This window comes from Neodiprion lecontei, chromosome 3, assembly GCF_021901455.1.
Source record: "Neodiprion lecontei isolate iyNeoLeco1 chromosome 3, iyNeoLeco1.1, whole genome shotgun sequence".
Taxonomy (NCBI): Eukaryota; Metazoa; Arthropoda; class Insecta; order Hymenoptera; family Diprionidae; genus Neodiprion; species Neodiprion lecontei.
Genome location: NC_060262.1, coordinates 4,209,698 through 4,222,027, shown reverse-complemented (window position 1 = coordinate 4,222,027; position 12,330 = coordinate 4,209,698). Strand labels below are relative to the sequence as shown.

The 12,330-nt window shown below is 36.0% G+C and overlaps 1 protein-coding gene across 1 annotated transcript; it reads left to right on the top strand.

Annotated features, from left to right (window-relative positions):
* The first annotated feature begins 1,595 nt into the window (after window positions 1–1,595).
* On the top strand, window positions 1,596–3,182 carry LOC124293375. The gene is made up of 2 exons (XM_046734120.1): window positions 1,596–1,909; window positions 2,902–3,182. Exons 1-2 carry the CDS (start codon window positions 1,634–1,636, stop codon window positions 3,124–3,126), a joined length of 501 nt encoding a protein of 166 aa, XP_046590076.1. The 5' UTR covers window positions 1,596–1,633; the 3' UTR covers window positions 3,127–3,182.
* Window positions 3,183–12,330: the final 9,148 nt, after the last annotated feature.

Sequence of the window (12,330 nt, the reverse complement as noted above, 5' to 3'; positions counted from 1 at the left end):
TTAAAAATCTTATAAAACATGAACTAATGGCACTTCCATGCTTTTCGCTCAATTACATGTACAAACTGTACGATGTTTCTTAATTTTGAAATTAAATTTAAAATTGTTGAACTGGCATTGTTAGATTATATGCCTTTTCACTCTTCCCGAGCCTATGCGCAGGAAACTTTAGGTTACCTCAATAGGACTATAAATGTACTTATGTATATTACTTCTGTATATTATGTATATTTATATTTTCTTGGGAATAAATAAATAAATAAATAAATTTCGTGAAAAACTTCAAGTTAATTGGTATCTCTAGATTCATATCTCTAATGTTATCGGTAAATCGTCATAAATATATTTTAGACATCGCTCTTTGAAAGTCAGTTTTAATTTTCATATGATATTTGCCCTCGTTGAACCGCACGACTTGGGCCAAGGCATTATCACGATTTCAGCTTAAATACATATTTGTCAACTATCGCATGTCAATCGTACCGAGCAAAATTCATACACCAACATTTTTCGCTGGCAGCTATATTTTTATTTATTGATTGATTTTCTTCAATTCATACTATTTTTACTCGCACCGTCAAAATCACCGTAGCTTTTACGTTGACGAAAGAATTCAAAAACGGTTAGCGCTGGGAAAATTTTCTGTGATCATTACTCGGCCGGTAGATGAGTCTGTCTTTGAGAACGCGTGTTGCGCGATATAAGACAAAAAGAACTCCGTTAGGGTAACCAATTTTATCAATCAGTCATAGGTCAACGGCTTTCAGCATCAAGCATTACTTTTCGATAATTACCGCAGGAACCGTGAGAGATAGAAAAAATAAAACTTTTCAGTGAACAAACAAGGAAAACAAAACGAGGAAAACATCTTGATCGGTAGAATCTAGAGAACACGCACGCGACAGAACGAATTTGATATCATGCTCGTTGTTAAAATTACAGCTGAATTGACTCAACATTTGACTCAATTGTCGACTGTCCACACAAGGAAGGAACTTTTTGAACGTATCATGTCACTATTTGCACGCTCTTGTTTACAAGAATTTGAAAACCTATTTTTAACGGTTGGGGAAAATCCTATGGAGGATTACGACAGGAATTATTCTTGTACAAGTTTTTAGTTTACTTAAAAATGGTCAAAATTCTAGGAATTTTTTTATAATAGTCTTCGCTGCCCGATAACAATGATCAAAACCTTACAAAAATTGTATAAATTCCTTGAAAATCACCGAAACCCGGTGGAATATGAATTTATTTGAACAGCCTAGAATCGCATATACAAACAGTGTTTATGGATATCAAATCGCAAGTGGGAATTACCAATGTCTCGTGTTTTTTTTTTTTTTTTTCTCTTCACGAAGTTACGTAAAGTGCAGGAAATTTCTGTGACGTAAATTGGATGTGAAAATAAGGAATAAATTACCAACTATCTGCAGATTTGCGCTCTAAAAAGATTGCCCGTTTATCGTCAAGGTATGACCCCTGTCCCCTTGAGCGATGAAGTTTTTTCCCGTATGTGAGAAATTCCAAGAATGATCGTCGTCGCAGAGATGAGGAGCTGATAACTCGTACTTATATCAGAGCCACGGAACGAGCGAACATCTCAATATCCGAGGGATTTTGTCGTGGTACGATGTACAAATCTGCAGTGATTCTCGTTGCGCTGATTGGAACGGCATGCGCATTTCCACCCGCCGACATCCTGCGAAAATCGGTAGCCGAGGATAACGTCGATGAAAAGGCTCCGGAAATCCCGTCGCAAGGATCGGAAGTCGAAAATCAGAGGGAAGATGATGGCGTCCGGGAGTCCGACAAGAAATCGACCTCCGAATATCGTCTTTTTACCGCTACTATGAAGATTCCGGAATTCACGACGGTGACAGCAATACGATCCGATCAAAGTGCCGAGGTGAGACCAAATCTCGAATCAGAGTTGACAGCGTTTAGGATTCAAATTTGCCGATTAATTTTTAAGCAAAATTCTGAATCGTCGTGCTTTTGACGGGTCCGAAAATCGATAGTTTGAATTTCAAAATGGTCGAGACGATCGCGAATTATCAAGGTTTAGAATATACGGTTCAAATTGCCGATAATAACTTGAATATGGAATAATCTTCAACGATTACGGAAAAATTCGAGAATACTCCCAAAAATGAAAAATCTTCAGCATTTCGACCGTTCTAGAACTCGACCGTTTGCAATTTCTATTCAACCAAAAAGATAATCAATTCCAATTTGTATCCGCATGCACTGAACAAGAACTGAACTACAGTTTAGGAAATATGTAATTATTTCGTTCGCATGATGCAAAAGCTACGACAATTTTCAAAGAATTAACGGAAGCATGACGTTTAAAACGTGGAAAAATTTATTTCATTTTATCAATCTTGGAAAAAGGAAATGACAATTCAAATCGCGAGCTCGTTCCATACGATAAATATTTTTCTGGTGTAGTCGACGTTAAGTTAGGAAAATACATAATTGGACCAGAGAAATTTTATTCTTGAAACGTTATTTTTTATACTCTGAAAAAATAATGCATCTTCTCTGATAATTATTAAAATCCAGATCCGAATATTTGTTACTACGGTGTCTGAAGCATTTCCACAATAATCGCTCGTTTTAAATTTCCGATCCGATATTTCGACGAAAGTTTGAAACGAAATATGGAACCCCACAATAAGAGTATGGCGAATGTGAGATCAATACGCCTCGATAAGTAGATTCCACCACAATTGATAGAATTCATTATTTCGTTAGTCAATGATAAAGGTTTTGCTACAAACATTTTTTCACTCAGTTTAGACGTTCGTTTAGTGTCGGCGCGTTTTTATTTTCATTAAAATAACGTTGAAAATAAATGAGAAACTTTATAAAAGTTGCTAAATTTTTTGGAAACAGGAGAATGAAGAGCCAAAAACGTCATGCGCCGAGGGTGACGCGTCCTGCGATTCTCTTCATGAAAATAGACCACGTCAGAAAAGATGTATCGAATTGTTACAGTTGTTTTCGACACTAAGTAATGGGATGATCAACGTGGGAGATGTTGAAAATAACATTATAATTAATATCTCGAATCGCTCCAATCGACGGACAATATATCAGCGAAATGTCGTATACTTATAACGGCGAGTTCCACCCCTCCTGGCAAAAGTCACGTTGAGACCAACAATGATCCCTAGTATAAGGTTCAAAATTGTTTCTTATAACTGGTACCAAGAACTGAGATAGGAGACTGCTGAATTAGCATCAGTAGCGCTCAGACTGGAAATATCCCTCTCTTTAAGTTAAAACTATAATCAATAACTAGGATAAACCACTACCTTTAGAACCACCAAATTAAAATAGATTACTTATTGGAATGTATGAATGAATGTGTGAACATTGCATGCAAATAACTTTTGTTCATATTTTCAATGTGTCACCGACGAGATTGAGAGTCGTCGGAACACCGTCGAAGAGCGAGAAGTAACGCTGACCATGTGGATTTGGGCACCGGGAGGTCGCCCTCGCACCTCATTGGCTAATTACCGTTGTAACTTATTACAACTGCAGCTCCTTGGACCCTCGGGCCCAAGAAGCCGCGTCTTTCGTCTGTCAAGTCGCGAAGTGCGTGGACGTAAACCCGGATTAGCCCTCTCGAGCAATAGTAGCGTTCGGAAAATCTTAGTTGTGACCGGCCTAAAGTCTCGCGCTAATTCGTCAAATTTGAGCATTCAGTTATTCTGTTAGCTGCAAGAGACTCACTTTCTTCTGCGTTTTCATCTTTTCTGTGCTTTACTAAATCTCATCATTTCGCGAATAGACATTTTTATGCCATTCCATTTTCCATAATTAAATTGAGTTTTTAATAAATAAATCGTTGCAATCAATTTTAACATACGTCAAAATCAGAAAATTGACACTTTCAACTATAACTTCCGTTAACAAGATATCATTCCAAATCTAAAAAGAATAAGTGACCGACGTTCGGCATCGTTCGATTGATCAACTCTTCGAAACTTGAGGTGAGGCCCCTGGTCCAGAATTCTACCGAAGCAGACCGACACGATCCGACGGCTCTCAATCTCGTCGACCGATTCACCTAAAGCTAAGACAATCCGAGTGTTAATCTTCGAAATTGAACGAATTCTTGTTTCACCTTTTTAATCAAAATCTACTTCAGTAATTTTCGTTCAAAACCAAGTCTAGAATTGATGGGTAGCTTCACTACCCCCAATTCAATCGTACTTATTGTTTCCAACAATTAACAAATAAGACTTAACAATAGTATATATAATTGATTTAAGATAATCTAAAAAGAGAGATACAATGCAATAATCACGACCAGCTAGTCGACCATCGTTCAGAGTAGATGTTCCTGGTGCAAATAATAATATCCTTTAGAATAGAACAACACACGATTTTTATAAAATTGAACACTTTGTGAATTATTACTTTCGGCTCATATATCATTATCACCATTGATTGTTTACCAGATATTTCAATCACCAAATCGAAACAGAATATACTTCAACTTTTACCAGTTAAATCATATTAAACATTTATTTTGAACGACCTTCTTCCAATTTTTATTATTGTAAAATTGCCTCAACAATTTAAACAAACCTCACAGACCTGTACAGGACTATAGCAACACGATCCTACAAATTACCGGCTTATCGAAAGGTAGGTCTTCTCTTAGTTTTGATTATTATTCATTGTCGTTACGTGGGAGCTTGATTATTCAATTAATCATTAACTACCACCGCTCAGTACACCCTCACCCCCACGTAACAATAATATGCCGAATTTCGAAGGATTTAATATACCCGATTTAAGTCGTTTCGATTTCACAAATATTCCGTGTAGCGACAAAGAGAAAAAAGAGCAAGAATATAAGGCGCTGCAGGAAAAACATGATGCAGAGGTCAAGGTCTTCACGGAAAAACTAGATGGCTTGAAAAAAGAGTTAGAACAACAATCCAGAAAATCCAACGAGACGCTAAATGAAGTAAAGAAAAGCTGCGAGCAGACATTAAAGGATGACCAAGGGAGAGAAGAACGGCAACGTGAGACGCTGCAGGAGGCACATGATACAGAAGTCAAGATCTTGAAGGAAAAATTAGTCGATTTGAGAGAAGAGTTAGATCAGCGATCCGGGAATTTCCCAACAACGGTAGATTAAGGAAAGAAAATCTGTGAGACGCTGCAGACCGAACATGCCGCTGAAATTGAATTAATGAAGAAAATGATGATGAAGGAAAAGCGAGTTTCAATCGGCTTGGAGGAAAAATTCATAACGCAAACCACTGAATGTGATCAGAATCTGGAGACAGAGAAGGAGCGCTGGGACAACAGACTAATCGAACAAACGGAACGGTCGAAGAAAGAACTCGCAGAAATTACAGAACTACACGAGGATTGCGTTTCCGGTAAGGAGCTGGACGACAGGCTAATAAAGACACAACAATCATTGATACAGACTTTACTGACTGCATTCCACAATTGCTTATCAGATACAGTATAGATGTATGCACGTATTATATAAATGTTTAAAAATTTCAAATTCACGAGTAAATTAACGATGAGATAAATCCGAAAATAAAATTTGTCCATCGCGTATAAAGATGATAGAAACGACAGAAAAATCGTACAGGCTGGTCAATTTTACAGTACCTCGTATCACGCGAGATTTTCGAATATTTGCAGTATGGAAAAACTGACAAAAATAATATACACAATACGTTATTTACGCATATTTAAAGCATATATACAACATACCGTCAATATAAATTATAATATTGTAATTCTTGACTGAAATTGAAACTTGTATTTTCAATCATACTAAATGTACCGTAAACTTACTTATTTTTCTCTGAGTTTTTTCTCGTTGTTTAATTTTCGATCGGAACCTATTAGAAAATTTGAAAAATTGTTTCAATTTCGTGAAAAACTTCAAGTTAATTGGTATCTCTAGATTCATATCTCTAATGTTATCGGTAAATCGCCATAAATATATTTTAGACATCGCTCTTTGAAAGTCAGTTTTAATTTTCATATGATATTTGCCCTCGTTGAACCGCACGACTTGGGCCAAGGCATTATCACAATTTCAGCTTATACATATTTGTCAACTGTCGCATGTCAATCGTACCGACCAAAATTCCCAAAATTCATACATTGACATTTTTCGCTGGCAGCTACATTTTTATTTATTGATTGATTTTCTTCAATTCATACTATTTTTACTCGCACCGTCAAAATCACCGTAGCTTTTACGTTGACGAAGGAATTCAAAAACGGTTAGCGCTGGGAAAATTTTCTGTGATCAGTACTCGGCCGGTAGATGAGCCTGTCTTTGAGAACGCGTGTTGCGCGATATAAGACAAAAAGAACTCCGTTAGGGTAACCAATTTTATCAATCAGTCACCGGTCAACGGCTTTTAGCATCAAGCATTACTTTTCGATAATTACCGCAGGAATCGTAAGAGATAGAAAAAATAAAACTTTTCGGTGAACAAACAAGGAAAACAAAACGAGGAAAATATCTTGATCGGTAGAATCTAGAGAACACGCACGCGACACAACGAATTTGATATCATGCTCGTTGTTAAAATTGCAGCTGAATTGAATCAACATTTGACTCAATTGTCGACTGTCTACACAAGGAAGGAACTTTTTAAACATATTATGTCACTGATGAATAAGAATTCTCAACCTTGTATGTAATCTATTATAGAATCTTGGTGATCGGTCAATTAAGAAAACGTATTTTTAGTTAACGTTCCGACCCGGATATGGGCCCTCCTCAGAACGATTTATTTTTCAACTGTCAAGAATAACAAAAAGATTTTTTATAAAATAAATAATAGTACTAGAAGTAATCAGACTTAAATATTGTAGATGTAATACTCTTAGAGCTATTATATATTGTTGATTAGTAAGAACCTTATGATTAATTGATTATTAGTTGGAAGTCATTAATTAAAAAGATTAAAGAACTATGTTTCTTCACAGTCAGTATGTCATTGTGTTAAAAGGTTATTAAAGAAGGTCTTTTTAGCAATTAAATTAATTCACAGGTGTCGAAAGAAGTGGAGGTAGGCTCTTTTATAATTAAGTTCCACATGTCTAACGAAATATTGTTGGTTGAACCAATTGAGTCAACAGGTGAATAACGACTGATGGGAGAAAACAATGTAATCCAGAGTGAAGGTGAACCTATCATAAACAATTATACAGAAAAACAATAAATATTTTGTAAGAAAAGTTATGTAGAAAGGACTGTATAATGGGGACAAAAAAATTTTTTGTATGCAGTTGAGGTTAAACAATATTTGTTGTGTGGGCGGAGATTACGAGGTTTTTAAATATTACTTAAATGTTCAACATCTTGTCTAAGACTAACGGAATTGGTGTGACCTACAATGTTGCACATTTCTAGTAATAGTCTTTTATAATAATTGTGCTCTTCACAAAGGATGTTTGTATTGTCGTAATTAAAAGTGTGTTGTTTATCGATACTATGTTTCGTTAGAGCCGTGTGACGTTCTTCAATCTCATGTACGTTGCGTTGGTATTCCCTGATTCTAGTGTTAATGTGGCGGCCAGTTTGACCTATATAAACTTGGTTGCAATCATTGCAAGGTATTTTATAGACAACGTTGGATCGTTTGCCAATGGGGATCTTATCTTTTCCCGTATCAAAAACTAATTGTAAATCTTTTGAATTTTTTCCAACAAACTTGACATCATGTTTGGCGAATAAGCGGTCAAGTGACTCAAAGAGACCGTATACATATGGGATAGGGATATATGTAGTAGCGGGTCTATTGTTATCGTCTGCGGGGGCAGAGTCAATATTATTGTCAGGTATGTTGTTGATGTAGGTGCGTCTCTTATTAATTTGTTGGTGTAATAGGCCATGAGGGTAGTCATTCCATCTTAGTATATTGTATATGAGCGACAGGTTTTTTTCCTGGAACTCTGTACTAGCTAGTTTGATAGCTCGGTCAACTAGGTTGAAGATGGTGCCTCTTTTGAGGGACAAAGGATGGTGAGAATTAAAATTCAGGTATCTTCGTGACCAGGTTTTTCTGTGAAACCAATCTGTCTTGATATTATTATTGTTGTGTATCAACAATACTTCTAAGAAACTGATGGCGTTATTTTCTTCTGTTACGATAGTGAATTGTAATCTTGGATGGTACCGGTTGAAAATATTAAGAGTGTGATGTATTTTTTCGTTCGGAACGGCAGTAAGAATATCATCCACGTATCGAAAATAGAACGGTAAATCAAAACCAAGATCGTTAATGCGAGACGTTTCCAAGTCTTCCATGACCAGGTCTGACAGGATTGGGGAGAGAGGAGATCCCATAGGCAAACCAAACTGTTGTGCATAAGTATCGTTATTAAATTTAAATATTGCGGAGTCAAAACATATTTTTAAGGCTTCATCAAGTTCAATGAGGGGAATTGGGATCTTATTTTCCAAAGAAGCCCACCGGTTGTTTACTGCACGCAATGCGAGATCTGTAGGAACGTTGGTAAAGAGTGAAATTACATCTAGCGATATTAACGTATAATTGTCCGTATAATTAATAACGTATAATTTTCTCCCATCAGGCGTTATTCACCTGTTGACTCAATTGGTTCAACCAACAATATTTCGTTAGACATGTGGAACTTAATTATCAAAGAGCCTACCTCCACTTCTTTGACACCTGTGAATTAATTTTATTGCTAAAAAGACCTTCCTAAATAATCTTTTAACACAATGACATACTGACTGTGAAGAAACATAGTTCTTTAATCTTTTTGATTAATGACTTCCAACTATTAACTCCCACATATAAAATAACTTGAAGATTGACATTGTCTACCGTCACTCGAAAGAACACTGTCTCCACCAATTGTAATTGTGAATTCGACTACATCTTAGTCCACTTACTTAATTCAAAAGGTAAATAACACTTAAAGACATCCTTATTTCAATTAATCATAAGGTTCTTACTAATCAACAATATATAATAGCTCTAAGAGTATCACATCTACAATATTTAAGTCTGATTACTTCTAGTACTATTATTTATTTTATAAAAAATCTTTTTGTTATTTTTGACAGTTGAAAGATAAATCGTTCTGAGGAGGGCCCATATCCGGGTCGAAACGTTAACTAAAAATACGTTTTCTTAATTGACCGATCACCAAGATTCTATAATAGGTTACATACGAGGTCGAGAATTCTTATTCATCAGTGACATGATATGTTTAAAAAGTTCCTTCCTTGTGTAGACAGTCGACAATTGAGTCAAATGTTGAGTCAATTCAGCTGCAATTTTAACAACGAGCATGATATCAAATTCGTTCTGTCGCGTGCGTGTTCTCTAGATTCTACCGATCAAGATATTTTCCTCGTTTTGTTTTCCTTGTTTGTTCACTGAAAAGTTTTATTTTTTCTATCTCTTACGATTCCTGCGGTAATTATCGAAAAGTAATGCTTGATGCTAAAAGCCGTTGACCGATGACTGATTGATAAAATTGGTTACCCTAACGGAGTTCTTTTTGTCTTATATCGCGCAACACGCGTTCTCAAAGACAGGCTCATCTACCGGCCGAGTACTGATCACAGAAAATTTTCCCAGCGCTAACCGTTTTTGAATTCTTTCGTCAACGTAAAAGCTACGGTGATTTTGACGGTGCGAGTAAAAATAGTATGAATTGAAGAAAATCAATCAATAAATAAAAATATAGCTGCCAGCGAAAAATGTTGGTGTATGAATTTTGGGAATTTTGGTCGGTACGATTGACATGCGACAGTTGACAAATATGAATAAGCTGAAATTGTGATAATGCCTTGGCCCAAGTCGTGCGGTTCAACGAGGGCAAATATCATATGAAAATTAAAACTGACTTTCAAAGAGCGATGTCTAAAATATATTTATGACGATTTACCGATAACATTAGAGATATGAATCTAGAGATACCAATTAACTTGAAGTTTTTCACGAAATTTATTCATTTATTTATTTATTCCCAAGAAAATATAAATATACATAATATTTATTTATTTATTTATTCCCAAGAAAATATAAATATACATAATGTACACAAGTAATGTACAAAAGTACATTTATAGTCCTATAGAGGTAACTTAAAGTTTCCTGTGCATAGGCTCGGGAAGAGTGAAAAGGCATATAATCTAACAATGCCAGTTCAACAATTTTAAATTTAATTTCAATATTAAGAAACATCGTACAGTTTGTACATGTAATTGAGCGAAAAGCATGGAAGTGCCATTAGTTCATGTTTTATAAGATTTTTAAATAATTCGAGTATTAAATTTTACAAATAAAGTGAAAGACGGATATATTCTACTAAAGCGTTGATAGATGCTCAGGGTGGCCGATTAACCATTTTTTCAATTTATATGCAATCGACTTGGTCAATATAGGTAAATTCTTTATTTCGTTTGGTAACAGATTGAAAAATTCAATTGCAGTATGTAAAGGACTGCTGCAGAACTTAGTTTTAGTGACTTTGGGTCCTTGTATTAACTTGCGTCTGGATCTACCGTCGTAGTCATTGTATTTTTGCTTACAGATACTTACTGAATCGACGGAATTGGGAAAAGGTTTCATGATTTCGTTTTTTTTTTTTTCTATTTATTTTTCTTGAGACTGGAAGAATAGTTTCATGCCTTAAAGTCCAATTCGTTTTGCTCACGATGTCTGACAGACAATAATAATAAAAAAAAAAAAATAAATTAAAAAAAGATGGGGAATGGAACAGTCGTGTTATAAATCCCTGATGATCGAATTGCCATAGAACGCACTGTATGTATATTGTGTGTGTATATATATATATATATATATACACACACACATCAGAACGCGTTCAAAGTTTCAAGCGTAAATTACACCTAGATGTAGATTCGTGCAACTGTCGTAAAATGGAATTAGGTAAAACTTTTTTCTTCTTTTTTAATCCCTTGTTTTTCCTAGTTTTTTTTTTTTTTTTACCTCTCATTTCGTTTTCTTTTTTCTTTTGCTTTTGCTTTTACTCCGCATCTCTGACGCGGAAAAACGTTCGCCTCATAGACCATAGCGCATACCGTATAATGATAAAAGTTTTCGTCCTAATTAGCAAAGTACGGTAAACTCTGTCCGGCGAGCTGAAGAGCCGCGGAATCCACAAATGGCAAAATGCTTGGGCGGCTCTTTTTCCTTCGAATATTTCCCCAGAGACGATCACCTTCTCGAATAAAGCTGCATCCGACTGTTTCTATGTAACCGCTTTCCGTTAAACGTATTACGTGTACCTTCATACCTAAATTATAAATCTTATTCATACATCACGCATCTAACGAATTGGGATTCGGAGATATAATTTTCAGTTTATTGCTTATTGAGATGCAGGGAAAGAACGAAGACAAAAGAAGGTGGAAACAAAAGATGAATGAAAGAGTAATGGCTCGAAGGAATTCTTATCGTGATTCATGAATCCTATTTTGAAAAGGTTGATGAGACAAAGAAGAGGGATGAAACACTTTATTTGGTCGGTGTTTAATGATCCTCGTGTAATTCTTTTTTAACCATTTTTCGTAACTTAGAACAGTTTCGAAGTGCTAATTGCACCAATGTGGGAAAGTATTATTTTACAAAACAAAAATGTTTCAATTCTTTTTTATGACACGATCTCAAGTTTTTTACTCTTAACACAATGGGTACCTGATTAAAAAAAAAATCTTATATTTGTGGTTTATATTTACATTTTACGGCTGTCGATAATCTCGTAAATTCGGTGCTCCTGCTGGCGGCACACAAAAAAAAAATTTCCGGCAGCCTCACAGCTCATTGCCCGAATGACTGGGTGACTAACGTACCGATTGTCGGTTTAGCACAGGTGCTATGGTCACACCGAAATCAAGGCACAGAATTACCTTCAAATTGAAACATCTATTTCTAAGTTACCACGTTCATGTATGAATGTATTTTAGACAGTCCGAAACGTTTGTTAGTAGCTGAAAAATGCAAAATGTTTGCTTGTCGTTTGGATTGTGAAGTTTGAGATTCAATTTTACGCCTGAGAGTGCGAAGAATGGCAATCTGACGTACACAATTCGCGCATGCGCAGTCCAAACGCGGTGTCGGGCGGCTGGGGGGGGGTAACTGAAGCAAGCATGACGTCATTAACGCATGACGAGCGGCCAGCGAACGCGGTCGAACGTCGCGCGCAGTTTGATCGTGTTATCTTACGTGTAACACGCTCAGACAGTTGGAGTAGATCTAAAATTACCCAGTGAAACTTGTGCCGTGTGATTGTGAACTGAGGACATTAGTAAAA

Bases quoted from the DNA above. Each gene is read 5' to 3' on its own strand.
- LOC124293375 (XM_046734120.1), top strand. From the start codon at position 1,634: ATGTACAAATCTGCAGTGATTCTCGTTGCGCTGATTGGAACGGCATGC. The intron at 1,910-2,901 runs GTGAGACCAAAT...TTTTGGAAACAG, and splicing joins GATCCGATCAAAGTGCCGAG to GAGAATGAAGAGCCAAAAAC.